Source organism: Drosophila santomea, chromosome 2R (assembly GCF_016746245.2).
Source record: "Drosophila santomea strain STO CAGO 1482 chromosome 2R, Prin_Dsan_1.1, whole genome shotgun sequence".
In the NCBI taxonomy this organism is placed as follows: domain Eukaryota; kingdom Metazoa; phylum Arthropoda; class Insecta; order Diptera; family Drosophilidae; genus Drosophila; species Drosophila santomea.
The window spans coordinates 5,861,569-5,884,170 of record NC_053017.2 but is presented as its reverse complement, the minus strand read 5'-3'; the positions used below and the strand labels follow the sequence as shown (position 1 = coordinate 5,884,170).

Sequence of the window (22,602 nt, the reverse complement as noted above, 5' to 3'; positions counted from 1 at the left end):
TTTGCTTTTACCTATTTTGCCTCATTGTTACCAGTTCTTCAACACAAACCATGAAAATTTAACGAGGTTTTCGTGTTTAACTTCTATTAAAATAAAAAGCCCATACTGAGTGTCTTACAAAAACCAACAGTTTTATTTTCTCTTAAGCAAAAATTAGGAATCCCAAAAATAGGAGTCAAGAATGGCATTTCCTTTGGTGTCTAGCCATATTCGTTAGAACCGAAAAATACTTCTTGCAGTGGGCGCACCTATACGGTTTTTCCCCCGTGTGGATGCGGGTGTGAATTTTCAAATCAGAAGCGCGGGAAAAAGACTTTGAACAAAACTCGCACTTGTGAGGTTTCTCCCCATTGTGCAACAGGATGTGTCGACTTAGACCCGAAGCATACGTAAAGGACTTCTCGCATTGGCTACACGTATGCAGCTTTTTGTCGCTGTGGGTCAGCTTGTGCTCATTGAGATGATGTTTATGCCGAAAGGACTTTGAACACTGCTCACACTTGTGGGATCGCTCCTCGGAGTGGGATAAAACGTGGGCACGCAGGGCATAGGGACGGGCATACGAGTTAGGGCACTCCGGACACTGGTACGGACGAGTCTGTGCGTGACTTAGTAGATGACGACTGCAACTGGAGGAAAACGGAAACGTCTTGGGACACTTGGGGCATTTGAAAGCCCGGGCTGCGACATCTGATCGTGGGCACTTAGGTCTATCGGATGAATCCTTTGAGTGGCTCAAAATATGTTTCTTATGCTGCTTTGAATTTGCAAAAGTCTTTGGACATTGGGAACACTTGTATCGTTTCTCATGGGATCGAAGATGTAATCTGTAGGAGTCCTTGTCCTTCAGAAATTTCGGGCAATAGTTACATTTGTAAGGCATGTAAGTAGTGCGATATGGCTGTGCTGCATGCAAATCAGATTTCGGCTTGATATTAGCTTGATTCAATGTACGCTTCAAAAGCGTTCTGGATGGGTTACTTATTTGGCACCGTTTATCCTGATGCTTTTGGGCAGGCATGTCCGATTCAGATGGATGGTTATAGTCATCTTCTTCGTAATTGTCCTCTTCAGAGTTACTAAAATCTGAGCCAGAAAACTTCGATTCCTGACTATCGGCATCATCTCCCGAATGAGTTAGAATGTGTTGACTAAACTGCGAGGGTTCCGCGAATGATTTTGTGCACATGGAACACTTGTAGCGTCGCCTTCCGCGAGAAGGTAAGTCTGGAACAATAGGAGATGTATCTAGATCCAATGAAATGGAGCTGGGGAGTCTAGATTGGTTAGCATCATCAACTTCTATCTTGCAGATGCCTTTCTCGAATGGATCGTTTGATGCATTGCCGCCCGTTTCCAGGAATACCTCATCGTCCACAGGCTCGTGTTTTACCAGGTATTTTTGGGCTATCAAAGGTACTTCTACTTCTTTGGTGTCCTCCAGCTGTTTTTCTATTCGCGATTTCTCGCACTTGACCACTTTATAGATCCCTTCCTCTTCAAACCCTTGAATGAATCCAAATGTCACCCGAGCGTCTTCCAAGCAAGTCGGACAGATCGTTTCCGGAAGAGAGTCTCCTTTCTTTACTTGGTAGCCAGACCACCGGCTAATCATATCCGCAATGGAAATCCCCGGGTCCTGTGCACCATCGAATATGTTGATCATGTCTCCTTCCTGCTGCAGGCAAACCCGGCATACCGCATCCTTCTCCATTTTTCTAAATCAATGGTTAATACCAGAGGGGTTCATAGATAAATGCAACTTAGATTATGGCTGTGTTATTTATTTCTCAATTCCAATGTCTCCTTACCATCAATCCAGTGTAACCATAAGGCAATCATACAAACCATCCCTAAAATGATTTGAATGCTATTACAATATTTTTGGTATTTTTGATGGCATGTTAACACTTAGAATGCAGTTAACGTTTGCTTGCAAAAGAAAGCGCTGCTCTAATAAAAATGTGAACTCCACGCCTCTGCCAAGTTGCCAGGATGGAGAACGTTACAAGGGAAGATTTACTGGACTCTCCGTGGAAATAGTTGATCCCGAACAGGCCAAATCCCTGTACGACAATGGTTGTTTTGGTAAGGGAAGCAAATCTCGCGGAGCACCGGAAAGTGGAGACGAGGACGAAACGCTACTCCTGGGAATGGAAGAGTCCTGCTTCCTGGCCCATTATTTGAAAGTTCTAGACATAAGGAACTCAGCCGGCTGCTTCATGGACTTCCACAGGTTTGTGGAGGTCGCCAAAGAGCAGAATGATAAATTCCTTGAGAACTTGGCCAGCTATGTGTATTTCAAGTCCAAGAATTGGGTTATCAAGAGTGGTATTAAGTTTGGCGGTGATTTTCGTGAGTTTTTTGGCTGCAGACCTTAGAAATATATCTAATAATTTTCCTCTTTCAGTTATCTACAAGCAAAGTCCACGCTTGTACCATGCCAGTTTTTTGGTCATTGTGCAGAAGCCTGGTGATTCAGACCACTATCAATCAAAGAACTTGAAAGGTGTTCAACGTGTGGCAGAAACATCCGATAAGGATGTGCTGCTCCTGACTGTCCAAGCACCTAAGGATATAAGCTGTCCAAGGGACTTGCAGGAAGCTACAGTAACGGAGACAATTGTGAGGCGTTTTAATTACTTAACTTTTGTACAAAGCAAACAACAATAAGGAACTACTCAAGGATTCTACAACTTCTCCAACCGGTGCTTCTTGGGTATACCAGTGCTTCGATAGTCGGCTCGCTCCTGTAAATATATCTGCTTGCATTCCTCCTTGAAGGCTTCGTTTTGATACCACTGGGTGAGGCATTCCTTGAGGGCTGAGTTTTGCTTCCGGCAGGTGGCCACCATCAGTATACTGCTGGCCTTGCAACACTCCTGGAAGTCGGCCACTTCCTTCGAGCAGAACTCCGACTTGGCACGATCCCGCATTATCTTGGGTATCAGCACTTCGCGCTCCACCTTGCGCAACCTGGTATCATTTGGATCACCTGGCAAGGGGAGTGTCAGTTAGTGTGCTGATTAAGTAGGGTTACTTAAAAGGCTCACCAAGTCCATGGGGATTGTGGGGATCCACGGCTGGTTGTTGTTCCAAGCTCATATTGTGTTAAAAATACTATTTATTTTGTGTAACAACTTTTAGTGTGACTGCTACTATTGCTTTGGAAAATACTAAGGATATAGAAATACCACGAACATACTAAAACTAGATTCATCTTTTTAAATAAGTTTTTAAAATAAATTCATTTTTACTCCATAATACGATTGGTCTAATAACATGGATATTATTGAATGGTTATCCTTACCATCAACTTTACCGAAATAATGGCAAAACCAAAAGTAATGGACTAAATTGATCTGCAAACCACCTTTATGTATTAAATTAGCCAAAAATCCAGACGCATTTTATTACAAAACTTTGCATTTTTAATGCTTTAATCAAAACCTAATTAAGCGGCCAGGCTTGCAGCGCTGATTGGCTCTAAGTCCCGCACACCATCCTTGTCCACCACGGCGACAGTAAAGTTCTTGAGGTTGACGACCAAGCGCTTCTGGATCTCGGCAATGCACTTCTTGAAGACATCGTAGGCTTCCGCCTGGGTTATGTTGGGGTGCCAGTAGCGATCGTAGATGCTGGACGCAAAGATCGCACCATAGCCATGACCGGCGTAATTCACGGGCAGTGCATTGGCCAGATAGTCGATGAATGTGAGTTCCGGACCCTCGTTGGGATCGTATCTTTGGGGAAAGAAACACATAAGGCACGGAAAGCAAATGGATTGACTGATATTAAGATCCTTACCCGGCTACAAACATGAAGACTTGGTAGGGCGTACGACTGCGAAGATATTCGGCCAAATTCTTGCGCGTGAAATGCGCCGACGCATGTGGACTCAAATCGTAGCCATTGCGCATCTTGTACAGGGCTATGTTCTTCGAAACAAACTCGGTGAACTGCTCCGTGTCGCCCGATTCGCCCACGGTTGAAATAAGCAGATTATCCGAAACCTTGTGGATTTTGTTTTGATCTGCAAAGAGAACCAACGAGAGTCATGAAATGAGACCGTAGCCGCCAAGAAAATGAGCAACGTTAGGCTTACCCTCTTTCATCACGATGATGGAGCGAGCGTGGGTGGTGTCCGCCGCCAGCATAACGAAGTCGGGTCCCTTAATACCCAGTAGAGTCTCCATGTTATAATTATACTTATACTTTCGGGTTTTTCAACGAAAATTACAAGTTGTTTGTGAGTTGCCGAATGCGATGACAAGCAAGTTAAATGCAGAGTGGCCGTATGCGAGGCGGCTAAAAATACTTGAACGCTGAAAAAATACTATTAAAATAGGCTTAAATGTATTTAAAAATTAATTTTTAATTTGTTGTTTTTTTTTTCAGGGAATTTTATTAAATATATTATATTGTAATTAATTTGAGTTGCATTCTAATTTTACAAGTTTGTCCAAAACTGTGAATATTATTAACTAAATGGTTTCAACATTGTTTACAATTAGTAAAGTCATTTATTAATAAAGTCATTTTTGTATCCTTTAAATATTATTTTCAAAATACAAAGTACTTAAAATATTAATAAAATATATCAGTTTAATATTATTTTGTAATTTAATTTCGGTTAAGCAACACTTATTTGAGTTTTCAGTTTTAGCTTGGCCACACTGTTCCCTTGTTATCATTTCATTTCACAATTAGTTTACGGAATTTTAACTATTATAGCTAAGAGCCATGCAGGCACCTCCTCCAGAACATTGTCCTGGCGTGGAGAGCGAGCAGGCGGGCAAGGGAAGCGCCTGTGCGGGTTGCCCCAACCAAGGAGTCTGCAGCGATCCCAACAAGAAACTTGAAGATCCCGGAAAGGCCTTGGTGGTCGAATCCATGAAAGATGTAAGCAACAAGCTGCTGATCCTGTCCGGAAAAGGGGGCGTTGGCAAGAGCACGGTGACCAGCTTGCTAACCCGCTATCTGGCCAGGAGTAATCCGGACAGCAACTTCGGCGTCCTTGATATCGACATTTGCGGTCCATCGCAGCCGCGTTTGATGGGCGCCTTGGGGGAAAGTGTCCATCAGTCCGGGTACGGCTGGTCACCTGTGGGAATCGAAGACAATGTGTGCCTGATGTCCATCGGATTTCTGCTGGACTCCGTGGATGATGCCATTATTTGGCGAGGCCCCAAGAAGAATGGCATGATCAGGCAGTTCTTGAGCGAGGTGGACTGGGGAAATCTGGATCTCCTGCTGTTGGACACACCACCTGGAACTTCCGATGAGCACCTGTCCGTTGTTTCCTACCTGAAGGACGACACTAACCCGGAGTCCCTGCGCGCCGTGATGGTGACCACTCCACAGGAGGTGTCTTTGCTGGATGTGCGCAAGGAGATAAACTTTTGTAAAAAGCAAAATATCCCCATTGTGGGCGTGATCGAGAATATGAGCAGTTTCCGTTGCGGCCATTGTGGAAATAGCTCCGAAATCTTTCCTGCCAAAACAGGAGGAGCTGCCGCCATGTGCGCCGAAATGGGAATCCCGCTGTTGGGCTCCCTGCCCCTTGATCAACAGATATCCAAAGCTTGTGATTCGGGCGAGGACTTAACGGAGTTTAAGAACGTCACCACTGAGGCACTGGAAGGGATTTGCTCAAAGATTATGGCTAGTTTTAGTTAGGAACGTAATGTTAGAGCCCACTCAGTTTTTTAATAAAGAAAAATGCCTGTACGACTGTTTTATGTAACATACAAATTGTTAAGAGGCAGTTTACAACATGCCCGTTTACGAGATAAGAAAACATTTTACAATATACTAGTAAATTAGCGTTAAACATTTAGCATAGGTGGGGAGGATGGCGGGCTGGCTAGGGACACGTCCGTGGTTATTCTACCCGTGGCAATTGACGGTTGAGCAGCAACATCAGTGGCGGCCTGTTCCATATCTTGCGCGAGTATTGTGTTCCTTCCCGTACTTTCCAAGGGCGGCGCAAATGTGGTATCCCTTCCCAACTCATTTATCAAGCGGATTATTTGTTCCGACGGCCGGGCTTGACTTTCCTCTGTCCGACTATCGCCTTGGTCCTCGCCAGCTATACTGTCATCCTCCTCAATGGTTCCACCAACGTACTGACTGTTAGCGACCACCGCTGACTGCTGAGTGGGCAGCGCAGGCGGATAGTTAAGCATAGTGATGCTGTCCGTACAATCGCTGACCTTGTATATGCCCACCAGAAAGTTGGCCAGCTCAAACATGTTAACACGAAGTGAAACAATTATGAACTGCGCGTTTTTCGTACGTTCCTAAATAGGCAAAACAATTGGCGTTAAAATGTGAAAATAAGTCTAGAACGCAACGGGATATTTACCTTAATATAGTGCCCCACTATAGAGACGTTCTTAAAATCCAGCGCCGCATCAATTTCATCCATGAAGTACAGCGGAGAGGGCTTGTAATAATGAAGGGCAAATACAAGTGCCAGTGACGAAAGAGTTTTTTCACCGCCTGACAGATTCGAGATGTATTTCCAGCTTTTTTTTGGCGGTCGCACCGTAAAATTCACGCCCTCGGTGAACGGATCCATGGAGTCAACCAGCTCCAGCTCTGCATCACCACCCAGGGTGATCATCTGGTACATTTCCTTTAGCTTTCTCGTTATGATGCTAAAGCCATCCATGAACTCCTTGTACCGACGTTTGCGCACCTCCTCGTACTTGTCGCGCATCTCATTTCGCTTGGAGGTGATGTCCTCTAGCACACGGACGCGATCGAGATAGACTAAGCGCTTTTCGTTGAACTCCTTGATGCATCCCAAATTGGGTTTCTTCGTTTTCAGATCTTCCTCCAGCATAGTTTGCTTATATTGCAAGGCTTCCAAAGTCTCTGCCTCCAGTTCTTCTTCGGTTAGTTCTTTGAGTGGCGCTTGTGGTTCAGCCTCTCCAGGAATCTCGTTGAGCTTCAAAGGTGCTAGTTGAGCTTGCCATCCGGGAATGTCTGTCTTCACCTTGTTCATTTTTCCCGCTGCCGCTTGTAACTTAGTGTCTATTTCAATGCGCTCGATGTTTCTTTTGTTCTCCTGCTTGGTGATTTCATCTATTTCTTTCTTAATATCGGAGGATTGCGATTTGGCGCCCTCAATGGACGCTTCCGATTCCTCGATTTCCTTTTCCAGCTCCTCTTTCTTTTTGTGAGCCTTTTGTCGATCTTCATTCAACGATTTCAATTTTTCTTCTGCAGCATTTATGTTCTCGCGGAGATTGTTATTATTTCCAGTGATTTTCGTGATATTTCGATCTGCTGTGGCCAAGGCGACATTCAACGACCGCACATTGGCAGCCAGCTTTTCGATCTGGCTGTTTACCTTCTTGATCTTAGCCTCTATGGGCTTTACATTTTCGTTTCTAAGGGTATCGTACTGGTTTTGGATTTCTTCGATTTGGCTGGAGACAGCCTGTTCGGCGAATTGAGCTTGTTCCAGCTCTTGCTTCGCTGCTTCTATTTGCTCCTCCCGTTCCTTGACGGCGCTTTCGTCTGTTGTTTTCTTGAGCATTCGCTGGCGCTGCGCCTCGCATTGCTTCAGGTTGCTGGCCATCTGTTGCTCCAGGGAAGTAATGCTCACCGCCAGCCGCTTGTATTCCGCTTCGTCACGTTGCAAGCCATTCTTCAGGGTTTGAATCTCGCGCTCAAGACTGCCCTGCTGTTCCTGGCAGTAATTGACGCGGGCCTGTAGCTCTTCCGCCTGAATCTGCATATCTTCTAGAGCCTTTTGAGACATTTGCGAGCTATCAGCCGATTCAGCCGTCTTAGTGCGCACCTGAGTGCCCATTTTACCGCGTATTGGACGATTGCCGCCACCAGACATGGTGCCCGTCATCTCGATCATCTCACCACGTAAGGTCACAACTCGGTAGCGTTCCCTACCGTAGGCGATGCGGGTGCCCTGCTCGAGATCGTCGCCCACCAGTGTGTTCCGCAGGGCGAAATAGAAAGCGGTTCTTACGCGGTCATCTTCAACCCTAACTAGATCGTACAATCTAGGAACGTTTTCTGGCCTGCAAAAGTAAGTCTATGCTGTAAATACCAAACATTTCCAGTCATGATTGATGTTACTTACGTATTTATCCTGGAGTTGGCCTCACGACGCAGGTGCTCAATCTTGTCCAACGTAATAAAGGTGGCTCTGCCCACGTTATACTCCTTTAGAGCACCAATGGCCGCTGATGCTGTGTCATAGTTGTCCGTAACAATGTTGTCCAAGCGACCGCAGGCAGTCGAAATAGCGATGTCGTACTTGGCATCTATGCCACCCAAGTCTCCCAGGCGCCCGAGAATACCGGGGATCTTTCCCTCCATCTTCATACGCATAAGGAAGTCTAGGACCTTGTTATTGGAGCGCTGAGCCTGCATGACGCTAGACCTTTCATTAATCTATCGGAAAAGTTATTTATTAATATACATGATAAGGAAGACACATTAAAGAATGTAGATAAATTAACATTACCTCTGTTCTTAGTTTGTTGCACTGCATGGATAAATTGCGCTCCTCTTTCACCATTTTATCCACCTCCGCGGTCTTGCTGGCTATTTCGGTCTTCACGCGTGGAATGCCTTCTTTCAGCTCATCCACCCTTGTTATTTTCTCTTCTAAACTTTTCTGCGACTGCTCGTACGAGCTTTTCAGTGTTTCATATTTCCTAGACTCAGTGGTCTCCGCCTGTTTGAGGATCTTGAGCTGGGACTCGAACACTTGCAGCTCTCCTTTAGCCGTATTAACCTTCTCCTTAAGGCCCACCAGTTCGTCACTAAGCTTGAGGCGCTTCTCGGTCAGCGGTGCAGTAGTTTTAGTTAACTCGGCCTGCTGCTTTTCCAGCTCCTCACTCAATGTCACCTTATTCTTTTCCAGGCTCTCCAACTTATTGTTGCAGTCCTCGATCTCGCGCTGATTTTTCTCCGGCAGCTTGTGCAAATCCTCCAACTCCTTCTCGTTCTTTTCTATCTGGGCTTTGTCCTTCTTGCGCTGCTTATTTGTGTTCTCCATTGTGCTTTGAATCTCAGTGTAGGCACTCTCTACAGTCACAAGTCTTTTTTTGATTTGTTCGCGCTTTTTCACCAAAGCTTCGTACGCTCTGAAATTTTGTTTAAATAGTTATGAAACATCTCAGTTTCGGAAATGTTAAATACTTACTCAATTTCCTTTCGGATAATAGTTTCCTTTTCGGCTCGCTCTTGTTTCAGGGCAGCTGTGCCCTCGTCGTGGGTTTTAAGCTCCTCCACACAGGCTTCGTGCTCCTGGGTGTACTGCTCCAGCTTGCCCTTTTTGATGCTGATGATCTTTTGGATGTGAAAGGATTTGGTGCGCACGAGCTCATTCTCCTTCTTCAGATAGTCGACGGCCTCATTGAACGGCTGTTCCAGATCTTTCATCTCGCGCTCGGCCAGCTTGCAGCGGTTGTGCTTCTCTGTTCGGTCGTCCGTAAGTTGGTCTACCCTTTGGTTAATCTGCTGCAAGGGGCGAATGTAGCGCTGGGTGCCGACAATATCCTCCAGGTATTCCAACATACCAGTTTCATTTTCAGTCTGCCCTTTCGGCTTCATCATGGCAATGGACTCCACTTCCCCCTGCAGGATTAGAAAGCGATTGTGTTCCAGATCCACATGGTGCTTCTTCAGCAGTTTAGCCACATCCTTGAGCTGGGCCCGCTTGTCGTTGATCTGGTAGTAGGAAGAGTTGTCTGACATGGCTGTGCGTTCAATGACAATGCTAGAGTTCGGCACGTCCTCGCAAGTGCCGTCGGCCTTGTCAACGATCTGCTTAAAGTGAACGGCGACCGAGCAGCTTCGAAGATTGGGAAAACTAGACGAGGAGTGGATCAAGGTCGAGACACGCTTGCAACGGATGCGATTGGCGCGGCAGCCAAATACAAACATCATAGAGTCGATAACGTTGCTCTTGCCGCTGCCATTCGGTCCAATGATGGCGGTGAAGCTCTGGTGGAAGGGACCCAGTTCCACTTCGCCGGCATAGCTCTTGAAATTCCGATTCACTATTTTCGAGATGATCAGGCGCGGTCCGGTGCTCTCCATGGAGCAGTGCGGCGGCACCGGTGGCGGAATGTATATGTCGCCGATTCGGGTGCCGCCCTCCTCGTCGTCAAATATCAGTGCATCATCCAGCGCGTCCATGGCGGCGTCCTCCTCCTCCTGTTGTTGTTGCGCCCGCAATTGTTGCTGGGCAGTTAGCTGTGGTATCCGGAACTGGCCGCTCTGCCGGTGTCCGCCAACTGCCTTGGGCGTGCCCTTGCTGGGACGCGACTTCTGCATCGTGTGCTCTTCTTAGTAAATTCTCAGCGCTTATTTATCCAGGAAAGATCCTCGAATTACAAAACTAAGTTTTCGGGCGCCAATGGAAATAGGACGCTACTCGCAGTGTGACCGTCTTGATTGACCCTTAAAATACTTCAAAGCCGCCGTGCGAAAGACCGGTTGGCAGTTCTGTTGCTTGAATTTAAATTAAAAGCCGTTACGTCGGCGTTAAGGACAAATGAAATTAAAACGGATATTAAACTGCTAGTGTTTTTGTTTTTTAATTGTGTTGATTGAAATCACCATAGAACACCTAGTGATACAATTAATATGTAGTTTTCTAGATCGACGGGGTTCGGAAATCTTGAACATACATTTCATAGTGAATTAAATCAATTGTGTAACAGCCAAGCCAACTACTTAACTACCAAACACGATGAATAACTCAACAAACTCATATTTTAAAGGAGCTCTCTCCGCCTCTCAAACATAAGCAAGACAGCCGCTGTGAAGAGCTTTCTCTCCGCTACCTACAAGTAAGAGAAATGCCCAAATATATAATGCTTTGGCTGCATCCGCACGACTTTAGTCACAATTCGGCATTGGTTCGGTGCGGTACCATTTCCACTCGCGATTTTCCTCGGTTTTCCGATCGCGCGGAAAATAAAAGCGCTCGTAGCAGCAAACATTGGACACACACCAGTGGCAAAGTGGAAAGCAGGCTGAAAAATGCTCTGCCCGGGGGAAAATAGACATAATGTAAATTGCCAAACGAGTTTCACAGTCAAGGTCGTCGCTTCCGCCCAGCGACGCTTGAGGCCACTATCAGCGCGAATCTCCAACGCCCACCGCTTACCCAGTTTGTCCATCTTGATGGTGGTGGCGATTATGATTATGTCGTCTTCGCTGGACGCCCTGCTCAATGGTAATTTCTCCACTTTTGTTCGGTGTTCGATTGGGTTCGGCTGCGTGTCTTGCCTTTATTTCGAATCTATTTAGTTTTTGGCATGCGCTTGCGCGCGCACATTGGGTGTGAAAGTTGTCGATCGAATCGAAGGAGTTATATAACACAAAACGGGGAGCCAAGTGGGGCCAAGTGGGGCGAGTCGGGTTGTCCCCATGCCCGCGTCCCCTCCCGACCCACCGAAAAAGAGCGTGTGCATTGAACCCCATGACAGTTGCTGAAATTTTCCTGACCCGCTGCCTTGGCCTCTCTGGCCAACGGAGATGATAAATTTACTTTCTAAATGCTGCAACTGCCCAGCTGCCCCAGCTAGACATTCAGCTAGAGCTGCAGATTGAGATTGAGATGGAGATTGCGGTGGAGATGGAGATACACACACGGACTGCCAGTCCGTCGGACTATCTGCTATAGATCTACACATATGCACATTCCTCGAATCTCGAGATCGCATCTTGCATTTGGCCAACACGCGTCGCTTGCCCAACCGCCTGAGTTACGATCTGGTGCGGCACGGCTACGGGCCATTGCTGCCAATTCATGATGCAAACGCATTTCAGCCTATCCGCCGCAATGTGGCACATGGTTGGGACTCATTTCCAAGTGGGTGGAGTTGCTTGGGCTCCAGAAAGAGCCATTACACAAGTGACTTTGGGAGGTGCTTTGGCTTATTTGAAAAATGTATAGTATAGGTGTAGCCATTTACTAAACATAGTATCTGAAGGGTGCTCAATAGTGCTTACCCTCATTTCTTGAAATATTTTCTAATATATTCAATACACATGACCATAGCACAGTTGGCTAGGGCATAAAATTTTAAAAAATGTATTTAAATGGCAAGCAAAGTAATTTCGAGTGCTAGCCAGCTGGTCTGCGTGACTAGTTACAGTGTTAATATTGTTTCCACCACGTTAATGACACGGAGGAAGATCATCTGAGATCACATTGTGGTTAATATAATGTTAATTGAGGCCCCGGGCCAATCAAAAAGGTCATCGAAATCCAAATCCTCGGATTTTGGGCACTTCTAAGTGGGCAAGTGGCATACACATATATATTTCCCTGAAGCTTGTCCAACCTTTCGATTGAATTGAAGTAGCGACGTGGGTTTTTGTCGTGTTTCTCTATAATAGTTGACTACTATTGGCAACTATGTGCCGCCCATTCCAGTGCGTGATTGGTATCCAGCTGAAAAAGAAATATTGCAGCAACTGGCTAATTTTGGGTTGACGTGAGCGGTTTCGTTTTTGGGTCAATGCATTAATTAGTCTCCTTGTTAATTACACACGGCTATCTCACATCTCACACCCAGTTTTTGTGGTTTTGTGCTTTGCAGACAATGATGGAATAATCAGTAACCAGACGCGGAATCGTCGCTCGACCTCCGGCGCAGCCAGTTGCATGCAAGATGCACGCTTCTACCGCAACCCCAACAGGCCGGTCCACAAGATCTGGACGAACAGCGAGTGCGCCAAGTATTTTCTCTGCCTCGACGGCGAGGTGTTCGAGTTCAAGTGCTCCGAGGGACTGCTCTTCGATGTGGTGCGTCAGATCTGTGACTTCAAGGCGAATGTGGACAACTGCGATGTCAGCGCAGAGACGCCGGCTCCAAAACCACTGCTGGAGATGGCCGACTGCGCTGATGAATACCAGTTGGGTTGCGCCGACGGCACCTGCCTGCCGCAGGAGTACTTTTGCGATGGATCGGTGGACTGTCCCGACGGCTCCGATGAAGGGTGGTGCGACGTGGAGCACGATCCGAATGCGGCGGGAGCCTGTGATCCGCGAAAGTGTCAGTTGCCTCAGTGTTTCTGCTCGAAGGATGGCACCCAGATACCTGGCAGCCTTGCAGCGCAGAGTGTTCCCCAGATGATACTGCTGACCTTCGACGATGCCATCAATCACGACAATTGGGAGCTGTTCTCCAAGGTGTTGTTCACGCAGAACAGGAGAAACCCCAACGGGTGTCCCATAAAGGGCACATTCTATGTTTCGCATCCCTTCACCAACTATCAGTATGTGCAGAAGCTTTGGAACGATGGTCACGAGATCGCAGTGCACTCAGTAACGTAAGTTGATTACCCTGTAAATTGAGCCAGTTATTTGGGTTTAACTTTGATTAATTTCCCATAGGCACCGCGGCCCAGAGATGTGGTGGTCCAAGAACGCCACGATTGAGGACTGGTTTGATGAGATGGTTGGCCAGGCGAATATCATCAATAAGTTTGCAGCGGTTAGAATGGATGAGATCCGTGGGATGAGAGTACCCTTTCTGCGCGTCGGCTGGAATCGGCAGTTCCTAATGATGAAGGAGTTTGGCTTCGTGTACGATTCATCCATGGTTGCACCGCACTCGAATCCACCTCTCTGGCCCTACACCTTGGACTACAAGATGCCGCACAGCTGCACAGGCGTGAATCAGAATTGCCCGTCCAGGAGCTATCCGGGCATTTGGGAGCTGGTGATGAACCAACTGGAAGCGGGCGAATATATGTGCGGCATGGTGGACTCTTGTCCACCGCACTTGAGCGGCGAGGATGTCTACAGAATGCTGACGCACAACTTCAAGAGGCACTATCTCAGCAACAGGGCACCGTTTGGCCTGTATTTCCATTCCACTTGGTTCAAGAAAGTCGACTACCTGAATGCATTTCTGGTGACTATTTCATTTGACAGCTTTAATACTAGATCTTTATTCTCCTTTGACAATTTAGAAATTCCTCGACGATCTGCAAAAGCTGCCGGATGTGTTCTTTGTGACTAATCAGCAGGCGATTCAGTGGATGCGTCATCCTACGCCCAGCAATCAACTGCACCAATTTGAGTCCTGGCACTGCCAGCCGAAGGATCTGGATCCCCACGAGCAGGTCTGCAACTCGCCGAACGTGTGCAAGGTGCGGAGCCGCGTGCTGCAGGAGGATCGCTTTTTCTACACTTGCATGGATTGTCCCGCCCAATATCCCTGGATTCGCAACGAGTTTGGCCTGGACTAAGGTGATAGCCCGCTTGAGACTACTGAGCCTGCGCAAGGCGCCTCACATGTCCATAATATTTGGAGCGTTTCATAAGCAATTTCATTACAAATACTTTGCATTTGAATATATTCAGAGCGCAACATTATACACAGGCTAGTTTTCAAGTTAGATGAGTTCGGAACACTCTTACACACGTCCATATTGTGCAGTTAAATATTTTTTAAGAACAAATTATAAAAGATTTTTACAAATCAATAAGATTAATGCATTTTTAGGCTTTCGTTCTTTAGAAAAATTAATATTTATTAATTGGATTAAGTATACTTAGACAATTCAGTTTTCAAAATCCAATTATAAGCAAACCCGTTGATAACATACCTGACAAGGATAATGTGCATACACATAAAATCGGAACACTCAGAATATTATGGAGATGCTTAAACTCTTTCGCGGGAACGTGGTTCTTGCGGCCTGATTAGATTTTAAGAACTTATTTATACGTATGTCGGTCTCCGCTAAATATATTTAAACCGATTTCCAAAAGAGCTTTGTACTTAGTCTATATCATGGAACGCATCCCAGCCACAAGTGGCTCCTGGAACGCATCCGACTATTGAGTTATAAACGGATTGGCGATGCTCTCCACTCCGTCTTGTGGACAAATGAGGACCAGGGCTGTGCCGCGACAGACGACCAGTCCCAAGCTGCGGGTCTGTTCCTCGGTCAGTTTGTAGGGCTCATCCGAATCGCGCAGATACTCCACCGTGTTGTCCAGCACCAGATTTAGCAGCGCATCGTAGCCCTTGAGGATTCCGGATGCCTCGCGGCCGCCAGCGAACTTTACGCGGATCTGTTTCTCCAGGTACTTGGAGAGGTCCAGAATGGACTCCTTTCGGCGCTTCTCCTTGCCGTCATTGTTGCCACCCACCTGCCAGTCCACAGTTAAGATGATTTGGTGTCGAAATGTAGTAAAGTTATTTAATTTACCTTTTTATCTGCCATTATTCTGTCTTATTTTTACTTTTTGGTAAATGCCGGCTGGTGAAGAGTGACCAAAGCGTACTTCCCCAGAAATACGTTACAAATAATGCGCTACTAGCCAACAGAGGGCGCTGAAGACCTTTTCTCGGACACACTTTGGAACACTACGGAATATTATCGATAAAAATCAAATAAACTATTTTTACAGAACACATTTTTCAACGTTTACGACTTTTTGTTTGTTCTTTATATGCGTAAAATTATAATAATTATTTTCGTTAGATATATCGAGAATTCATTTATTTATATCGATTTCCTATCACCATCTGGTCACTCTGACTGGCTCTCCATTTTGTTTTCCACGACAGAGCAATTTTTAGTACATCAAATTGCTTTTTTTTTATCAACTACCGGAGCGTTTTTGTAAATTTAAGTGTTTTAAAACCACCTTAGGATCATGGGACGCAAGAAGAAGAAGGCCTCCAAACCCTGGTGCTGGTATCCTTTTCGCAAAACAAACAAATATTTTTCACTGCGTGTGCCGCTCGCTGTATCTGCACATACACTCACATTTATATAATGGTATTGTATTGGGGGGAGATACATACACACATACTGGGTACAACGCCGCTTTCTCGGGAATTTTCCTTAACTCTTAACGCCAAAAACTAGGTACTGCAACCGTGAGTTCGATGACGAAAAGATCCTTGTGCAACACCAGAAGGCCAAACACTTCAAGTGCCACATCTGCCACAAGAAGTTGTACACCGGACCCGGACTCTCAATACACTGCATGCAGGTGCACAAGGAGACGGTGGACAAGGTCCCCAACTCGATGCCCAATCGCTCAAATATTGAAATCGAAATCTTCGGCATGGACGGCATTCCCGCCGAGGATCTCAGGGATCACGAACGCCAAAAGAATGGCGGAAAGTCTGATTCAGACGATGATGAACCGGTGGCCAAAAAGAAAGTGGAGTGTAAGTGGCCAGCGATGTGTAATATGTACAAAATTGCTATACAACATTCATTACAGATGCCATGAGCGTACCGCCGCCTATGATGATGCCCCCAAATATGATGCCTCCCCACATGCTTGGCCAGTATGGCATGGGAATGATGCAGCACATGCCGCCACTGCCTCCGTATCCTGTGCCCATGATGCCGCACATGATGCCTCCGCGTCCTCTGTTTCCAGCCGCCATGGCCACCACATCAGCGGCAGCTGCTGCGGCGGCGGCGGCCCATCATCACCACGCTGCCGCCATGGCTCAACAAAAGCCAACATTTCCAGCGTACAGGTTAGCATCGATAGGGGAAGACCATACAAGAGTCCTGCCAGCTTTCCATTTTTCTAGATACAGAATTTAAACTTAGAGCCCTGCTAATATTCTTTTTTTTTGCGGGGGAAATTAAGTGCTGCTTGCTTTTATCTAGTACAGGTTTAAACTTTAAATAATGGTTCATATCGGCAAATTCTCCCTATTAAACACAGTCCTGAAGCAAGTCAAATGACTTATTATTAGGCTAAATTCGCAAAACTTGTTTTAGACTAACGTAGACTTTTATTTTTCCTTTTTACTAAAGTAATGCTACCATAAGTGCTCCGCCTACCACCAATCATGCTGGTGGCGCATCCAGTGCCCCACCAAGTGGCCCGCCCGATGCTCAGCAACACCAGCAGCGACCACCGGCTCCTCCGGCGGCAAGCGGAACTTCCGCTGCTGCTGTAACCACCAAGATTATGCATCCGCAGGACGACCTAAGTGTGGAAGAGTTGCGCGCTCGCCAACCGAAAATACAAGCACGGCTGGCTGCCGCTTTGGCTTCCCTGGCGAATCCACAAAGTCGCAAGAGTCCCAGCAACAATGGTGGCGCCTCCACGTCAATGCCCGCCACTCCGCCGCCTCCGTCGCTGGCCGGGATCTCGCCCACGGGTAGCAATAGCAGTAGTGGCATGGCTAACTCGATTGTCGTCTCCGCAGCCATGTCAAAGGCCCAGGAAGTGAGTTCTTATCATAGTTATAGAAACCATAGCCAATATAAATAAACAGACCGTGACGGAAAGTACTTCCACTGATGAACAGGAAATAACAAACACAACGGACTGAAACGAGGACGTGTAAAAAAGACAATTTCCTCCAAAAAGAAACATAAATTATGTAATTGCACATACGAATCCAGACCCCATTTCGACTGCATTTTGCATTCTAAGAGAATTCCATTTTTACAAACTGGACATTACAATTACATTTACATTGCGCAGTTCGCCAATTGCGACAGCGGAAGATACGTTTACACGACCACAACGTACGAGAGCAAACAGATTACAGATTACGAGAAACACACAATACGAAACAAAATTAAAAGAAAAGAATACTTTTTTTAGCATATAGTATGATATATGTCTGTACAATTTTTAATTAAAAAAGAAATTAATGGCAACAAAACAAACGAAACGGCGGTTTTCAATTTAATTAATTTGATTTAAAGCATCTTACCACAAAGCATAGAGAACTCGATAGAAGGGAAAAGTCTTCATAAATCTGATATAGCAACACATGTGCCAAATTCCCTTGTACTGTATTTTAAAGGTACAGCGGAAGCAGCTGAAATGCAATTCACAAACCCACTGATAATTAGCAAAACTCTTCTTAGCGGGTGGGCTGATTTTATTAAATCTTAGGGGCAGATTTAAAGTTAGCTAAGAAGTATTAGATCTATGTAGTCGGTTCCTTACACTCCTAGGCATACATTTTTTATCAGTTAAAGGTTAAACAAAAAATTTTAAATAATTTAAAAGCTTAAAAGTTAAATAAATAATCACAAATAAGAATATTTCTTTATTAAATTCCTTTACCCACTTATGTCCGTCTAATTTTGATAGTTCAGCAGCTTACAAGCTGAATTTTAAATTTTGTTGTTGTGTTTAGCCCCATTCTGGAAGTCTTTTGAGAGCCTTAAGAAAATTATTTGCTACCATGATATGTACAAGAACTAACTCAGTCAGGATACATTTTTTTTGTTGGGTTGACCCCGAAACTACACCCTCCCAGTGGCACGTGAGATAAATTCAACCGATTCCCAACATTTTCTTTCAGAACGCCGCTCTAGTAGCCGTGGCACAGGCACACGCACACGCACATGCTGCCCAGGTACAGGCCCAAGCTCAAGCCCAGGCCGTGGTACAGGCTCAGGTGCAAGCCGCCCATGTGGCACACGCTGTGGCAGCACAGCAGCAGGCGGTGCAGCAGCAACAGGCGGCGCAGCAGCAACAGCAGGCCGCGGTGCAACAGCAGGCCGCGGTGCAGCAGCAGCAGCAGCAACAGCAACAGGCGGCGGTGCAGCAACAGCAGGCAGCACAGCAGCAGGTCAAGCAACTGGAGGAACTGAATCGGGCTGTGATGCTCCAGCGCTTTCAGGCTGCCCGACAGCCCGGGAATCCCGGTGCTGCTGCAGCGGCTGCGGCGGCCGCAGCCGTCGGCATGGTAAGTCTCTAATCCAGCAGTGCTGCGTATGCAACGCGAGCAAACAAACAACAGAATGAACTTGACTTAACAATACCGAAGTTCCGTGTGCTGATAATCTCAATCTGTAAAAGACCACAATACAAATACCGATCTTGTGTCCTCGGGTGGTATCATAAAGCCAACGACAGCATTTTTGAGTGGGTTACCCAATATAGCTTAGAGCTTCGCCTCATCATCATGCTGATCACCTACTAGCTAATATTTTTCGGAATTAGTTGGGGGTCCTAAATTTAAAAAAATCTTCTAGCGAGATAATCTATGGTTAACGAAACTATAACCGCACACTCATAAAACTAATCTCAAATTTATGTGGAAACCATCGAAATATTTAGCTTGAAGAGATTACGGATTATTAAGGAACATACATTACAAAAATTTGTGTATTTTGTAAAAAAAAAAAAATTTTGAAAGTTAAACCAGGTTTCAGTTTCTAACTACATTGAAATATTTAAGAGGTAAAATTTGCACTTTTTAGGCCACAATAACATTTCCATCAGTGTAAAAATAACTTGGCTAACTACAATCGCTTACCAACACTTTCGCTTAAAGTTCCCCTTTCTTTTCGAACACATTACTGTTGTCCAGCTTAGAAACAAGGAAGCTCAACTGTCTCAACTAAGTCTTTCGCCTTGTGTATAAATCTTAACCCTTATAAGCTTTTAAACTGGAAAATTGTGTTAAAGTTACCGTTACAATTGCAGTACAGATCAGAAGGTCAGTGTTAATAAACGATAAAGTGTTGCGCAGGGTCCGAAATAAGTTACAGTATGTATGGTTTTTGTACAACAGCAAGTTTATCTCTTCCCCCCAAAACCGAACTTAATCACTCCCTCCAATAAAACTCACACCCCGCAAAATGATATGTGATATACAAAGTGCAATGCAACAAGATAAGTAAAAGCCAACAACTCCATTATAACCTTACTTAGTCGTACTTATGCAAGTAATTATGTAGTCTAAGCAAGTACCTACTCTCCTCTATCTCTCTCAATCTCACACCCATGCGTATATAATCCACAAGATCAAATCAAGATAAAATCCCCCGTCCCCAAAAGAGTTTCTAGTACGTACTGCCTTGCAAGTAAAACAAAAAACAATGAACATTAACAAATATTTAAATCAGTGAGAGAACAGTCGTGAGTTATGTTTAAACTATTTTGCAAGCCATGTAAGTACATTCCAATAATATCTTTTACAAAAAAAAAAAAACAAAAATGAAACAATTACTTTGAATTTGTCGTAATGGTTGCTGCGTTGGTTGGTTTAATTGATTGATGATTGATTGACTGGTTGATTGATTAATTCATATCCACAAGATATACACTTGAATTAAGTAAGACAACACTCCGCATTGATATGTCTCTCTATTTCTATTACCTTGATACTTCACCCACCAATATATAAACAAAACCTGAAAACTACCTCATAAGCATACTATCTAAATGTTTTATGACCTGTAAATTGTACTACCATATCAGTGTTTTGTGTTTTTTCGATCACGCATTTCTGTCTCCAGCTCTTTCCTACATTCAAAAGCATACCTAATTCCTACCATCCACATTCATTTCCATTCATCTGGTTCTATGCGCAGTACAAATGCTTAACCAAGGTAGAGGACTTTTGGTCCGCGACTCCTTTAATTTCATGTACACCGATGAGCTTGCCGTAGACTTCCTCCTAACCCCCTCTCATCCTCATCCCATTCTTACTCTTAGTCAAGTTTAAAACTAACTTTAACTGAAAGATATTGGAACTTGAACTCGACTTGAGCCCATGCCTCCGGTTAGTAAATCAAATTGCTATTTATTTTTCTTAAGTGCGAATATGAATAATTGTTTATGTTGCTCTACTTGAAGTGCAACTCAAATATTAAGATACAAAACCAAATATGGTTTGCAATGCAATTCCCTCACACCTTCTTCCACACCATCGTCGTCGTCAGTTCAGTTTCCGAATTGTAAGTACTTTTCATTTTAAATCAACAAACTATTTAATTACAACCAAAATATATTGTTTTTACCATGGTGAGAAGAGAAGAAGTCTCGCCTCTTCTCTCTGCTCTGCTCTACTCAATATTCTACTCTATATTTCTTGTCTCTGCTCTATCATACATTTGTAATGCGATGCAAAAAATGTTTTCCACCAACAAACAACCAAACACACACACACACCTCTTATCCATTTATTGAATAAGTACGCAAAAACAACTTATTAATATTTTAAATGAAAAAAAAAAAACAAAAAACGAAACAACATAATTAATAACAACTTAGCTAATTTTGTGTACAATGGCTTCAATATAGACCTTGCTGAAGTGCCTTCAAGAGTATTAATACGAAACCTCTTTTCCATGCTCTTCTATATCTTTCTCTCCTCATCCGGTCCTACACCTCCAGATGCCGCTCCCTGGGCACATGCAGCTAATGCAGCCGATGCTAAGACCAGCGATGGCCATTGGACCCCATGGGGCTCTCATCGGCGGGAATATGCTTAGAGCCGGTGGCCCTGGACTGCACGGTATGCCTGCAGGTATGTGGACCAACGGTTTCTGGTTGTAAACGGTGTTTTGGTTGGTAACTGTAGCAACCAACTCTGCACCGTTTATAATAAACCCCATCTGAGTATACAAAGACTTATATTTCGATTTCCGTTAAGGTCTACTGCCGATGCAGATAGGACTACCAGGAATGCCGGGTGCCTTACCAGCAGGAGCGATGGCGATGCCTGGAATGGGTGTGATGCTGCAAGGACATCCCAACATGCTGCAAATGATGCAGCCGCGCTTTAGATGATGTCTGCCCGCAGCGCCGGGTCTGTTGCAGGCGCCAGCAGCCCAGCCGCCAACGCACCTGCAACCGCAGCCGCATTCTCAGCACGTGCAGCCAGTCGGGTCTTTTTCCCGGACCACGGCCGCTCTGCAGGCTCAGGCACCACTGTTGAGCCTGCCGCTGCCACTGCTTTTCCATGAGTGAGGCACGGATCATGCTTATGATTGCAAACGGCAAACAGCGCGCACTCAGCAAGCAAGTTGTTTTATAAATCCAACCAAAGTCAGTTTTTTTCAATGTATAACAGTTTTTGAGACACGGTACCCTAAACACACATACACACTTCTTGGCCACACGCTACCCACTAATCAGCGGTTATGCCCAGTAAATCAGTCGATGTCATATATATATATTTCGTTCATCTAAAGCACTTCATTCTAGCTTTCGTTTCAAACCAAATTGCTTAATTTTCTCAATCCGACCGTCTCGTTGTGCGTGCATAAATACATCTTTTAGATATATTATTCGTACTCTTTGTATAACACAATGTACCACAACGCTAAACCACACACACTAACACTATCCATCTGAAGCTATTTTGTTGTGCTGTAGATCTCTATCTTATATCTGTATCTATATCTATATCTGTATAATCAACAAATTAATCGTTGACACTTAACCTATACAATTTGTTGTTTTTTTAACATTCTTTTTCTTTTTTTTAGTTTCATTTAGTGAGCATATACTTAAAACACATCCACACCCACACACTCTCAAGTTGTTTAATTATATCTCCTCCAAAACAAATGAAATCCGAAAAGAAAAACCTTCGAAATCACACAAAACTAAAAGCAAAACCAAAACCAAAAAACATGAACGCAAAACCCTGGGTATGTTGACAAGTGCCATAAGCAGCATTTTTGTGTTGTTTTTGTGTTATTCGTGCGTAATTATACTTTCGAATCTTTATGTCCACGTGAAAAGCTCTGCAAACTGTTATAATGTTTTAAAATTCATGAAACTTCTGTTCAGGCCCCATGTTGTCTAGACCTTCGTTCAATCGTTCAGTTGCGGCTGACAAAAAG

At 44.8% G+C, this 22,602-nt stretch overlaps 9 protein-coding genes and 1 long non-coding RNA gene across 13 annotated transcripts; 4 read left to right on the top strand and 6 right to left on the bottom strand.

Annotated features, from left to right (window-relative positions):
* Positions 1–110: 110 nt before the first annotated feature.
* LOC120445760 (zinc finger protein 184-like) lies at positions 111–1,829 on the bottom strand. The gene is made up of 2 exons (XM_039626356.1): positions 1,812–1,829; positions 111–1,718 (listed from the first exon to the last, which is right to left on the bottom strand). Exon 2 carries the CDS (start codon positions 1,712–1,714, stop codon positions 176–178), a length of 1,539 nt encoding a protein of 512 aa, XP_039482290.1. The 5' UTR covers positions 1,715–1,718; positions 1,812–1,829; the 3' UTR covers positions 111–175.
* Positions 1,830–1,887: 58 nt separating this feature from the next.
* On the top strand, positions 1,888–2,783 carry LOC120445761 (tRNA-splicing endonuclease subunit Sen2-2). Its single transcript, XM_039626357.2, has 2 exons — positions 1,888–2,355; positions 2,411–2,783. The coding sequence occupies exons 1-2, from the start codon at positions 1,902–1,904 to the stop codon at positions 2,671–2,673; spliced, it is 717 nt and encodes a 238-aa protein (XP_039482291.1). The 5' UTR covers positions 1,888–1,901; the 3' UTR covers positions 2,674–2,783.
* LOC120445763 (COX assembly mitochondrial protein homolog) lies at positions 2,619–3,206 on the bottom strand. Its single transcript, XM_039626359.1, has 2 exons — positions 3,054–3,206; positions 2,619–2,995 (listed from the first exon to the last, which is right to left on the bottom strand). The coding sequence occupies exons 1-2, from the start codon at positions 3,103–3,105 to the stop codon at positions 2,691–2,693; spliced, it is 357 nt and encodes a 118-aa protein (XP_039482293.1). The 5' UTR covers positions 3,106–3,206; the 3' UTR covers positions 2,619–2,690.
* Positions 3,207–3,357: 151 nt separating this feature from the next.
* LOC120445762 (probable proteasome subunit beta type-2) lies at positions 3,358–4,296 on the bottom strand. The gene is made up of 3 exons (XM_039626358.2): positions 4,106–4,296; positions 3,808–4,033; positions 3,358–3,743 (listed from the first exon to the last, which is right to left on the bottom strand). Exons 1-3 carry the CDS (start codon positions 4,194–4,196, stop codon positions 3,455–3,457), a joined length of 606 nt encoding a protein of 201 aa, XP_039482292.1. The 5' UTR covers positions 4,197–4,296; the 3' UTR covers positions 3,358–3,454.
* Positions 4,297–4,657: 361 nt separating this feature from the next.
* LOC120444925 (cytosolic Fe-S cluster assembly factor NUBP1 homolog) lies at positions 4,658–5,730 on the top strand. The gene has a single exon (XM_039624923.2). The coding sequence runs from the start codon at positions 4,744–4,746 to the stop codon at positions 5,677–5,679; it is 936 nt and encodes a 311-aa protein (XP_039480857.1). The 5' UTR covers positions 4,658–4,743; the 3' UTR covers positions 5,680–5,730.
* A 4-nt stretch (positions 5,731–5,734) lies between these two features.
* LOC120444924 (structural maintenance of chromosomes protein 4) lies at positions 5,735–10,450 on the bottom strand. The gene is made up of 5 exons (XM_039624922.2): positions 9,185–10,450; positions 8,501–9,125; positions 8,114–8,427; positions 6,368–8,051; positions 5,735–6,302 (listed from the first exon to the last, which is right to left on the bottom strand). The coding sequence occupies exons 1-5, from the start codon at positions 10,318–10,320 to the stop codon at positions 5,829–5,831; spliced, it is 4,233 nt and encodes a 1,410-aa protein (XP_039480856.1). The 5' UTR covers positions 10,321–10,450; the 3' UTR covers positions 5,735–5,828.
* A 242-nt stretch (positions 10,451–10,692) lies between these two features.
* LOC120447216 (chitin deacetylase 1) lies at positions 10,693–14,600 on the top strand. 4 transcript variants are annotated; one of them, XM_039628732.2, is made up of 4 exons: positions 10,693–10,838; positions 12,600–13,332; positions 13,397–13,919; positions 13,978–14,600. In XM_039628732.2, exons 2-4 carry the CDS (start codon positions 12,665–12,667, stop codon positions 14,254–14,256), a joined length of 1,470 nt encoding a protein of 489 aa, XP_039484666.1. In that variant the 5' UTR covers positions 10,693–10,838; positions 12,600–12,664; the 3' UTR covers positions 14,257–14,600. The 4 variants fall into 4 exon arrangements, with proteins under 4 accessions (XP_039484666.1, XP_039484668.1, XP_039484665.1 ...); XM_039628734.2 differs by lacking the exon at positions 10,693–10,838 and adding an exon at positions 10,890–11,227; XM_039628731.2 differs by lacking the exon at positions 10,693–10,838 and adding an exon at positions 12,108–12,298.
* Positions 14,601–14,731: 131 nt separating this feature from the next.
* LOC120447217 (U6 snRNA-associated Sm-like protein LSm7) lies at positions 14,732–15,370 on the bottom strand. Its single transcript, XM_039628735.2, has 2 exons — positions 15,226–15,370; positions 14,732–15,166 (listed from the first exon to the last, which is right to left on the bottom strand). Exons 1-2 carry the CDS (start codon positions 15,238–15,240, stop codon positions 14,849–14,851), a joined length of 333 nt encoding a protein of 110 aa, XP_039484669.1. The 5' UTR covers positions 15,241–15,370; the 3' UTR covers positions 14,732–14,848.
* A 180-nt stretch (positions 15,371–15,550) lies between these two features.
* On the top strand, positions 15,551–22,193 carry LOC120447215 (BUB3-interacting and GLEBS motif-containing protein ZNF207). Its single transcript, XM_039628730.1, has 7 exons — positions 15,551–15,717; positions 15,892–16,199; positions 16,256–16,520; positions 16,807–17,224; positions 18,321–18,707; positions 21,146–21,278; positions 21,405–22,193. Exons 1-7 carry the CDS (start codon positions 15,677–15,679, stop codon positions 21,539–21,541), a joined length of 1,689 nt encoding a protein of 562 aa, XP_039484664.1. The 5' UTR covers positions 15,551–15,676; the 3' UTR covers positions 21,542–22,193.
* Positions 15,570–15,964, bottom strand: LOC122756406. Its single transcript, XR_006356457.1, has 2 exons — positions 15,828–15,964; positions 15,570–15,773 (listed from the first exon to the last, which is right to left on the bottom strand). It is a non-coding gene; the product is annotated as an uncharacterized LOC122756406 (long non-coding RNA).
* Positions 22,194–22,602: the final 409 nt, after the last annotated feature.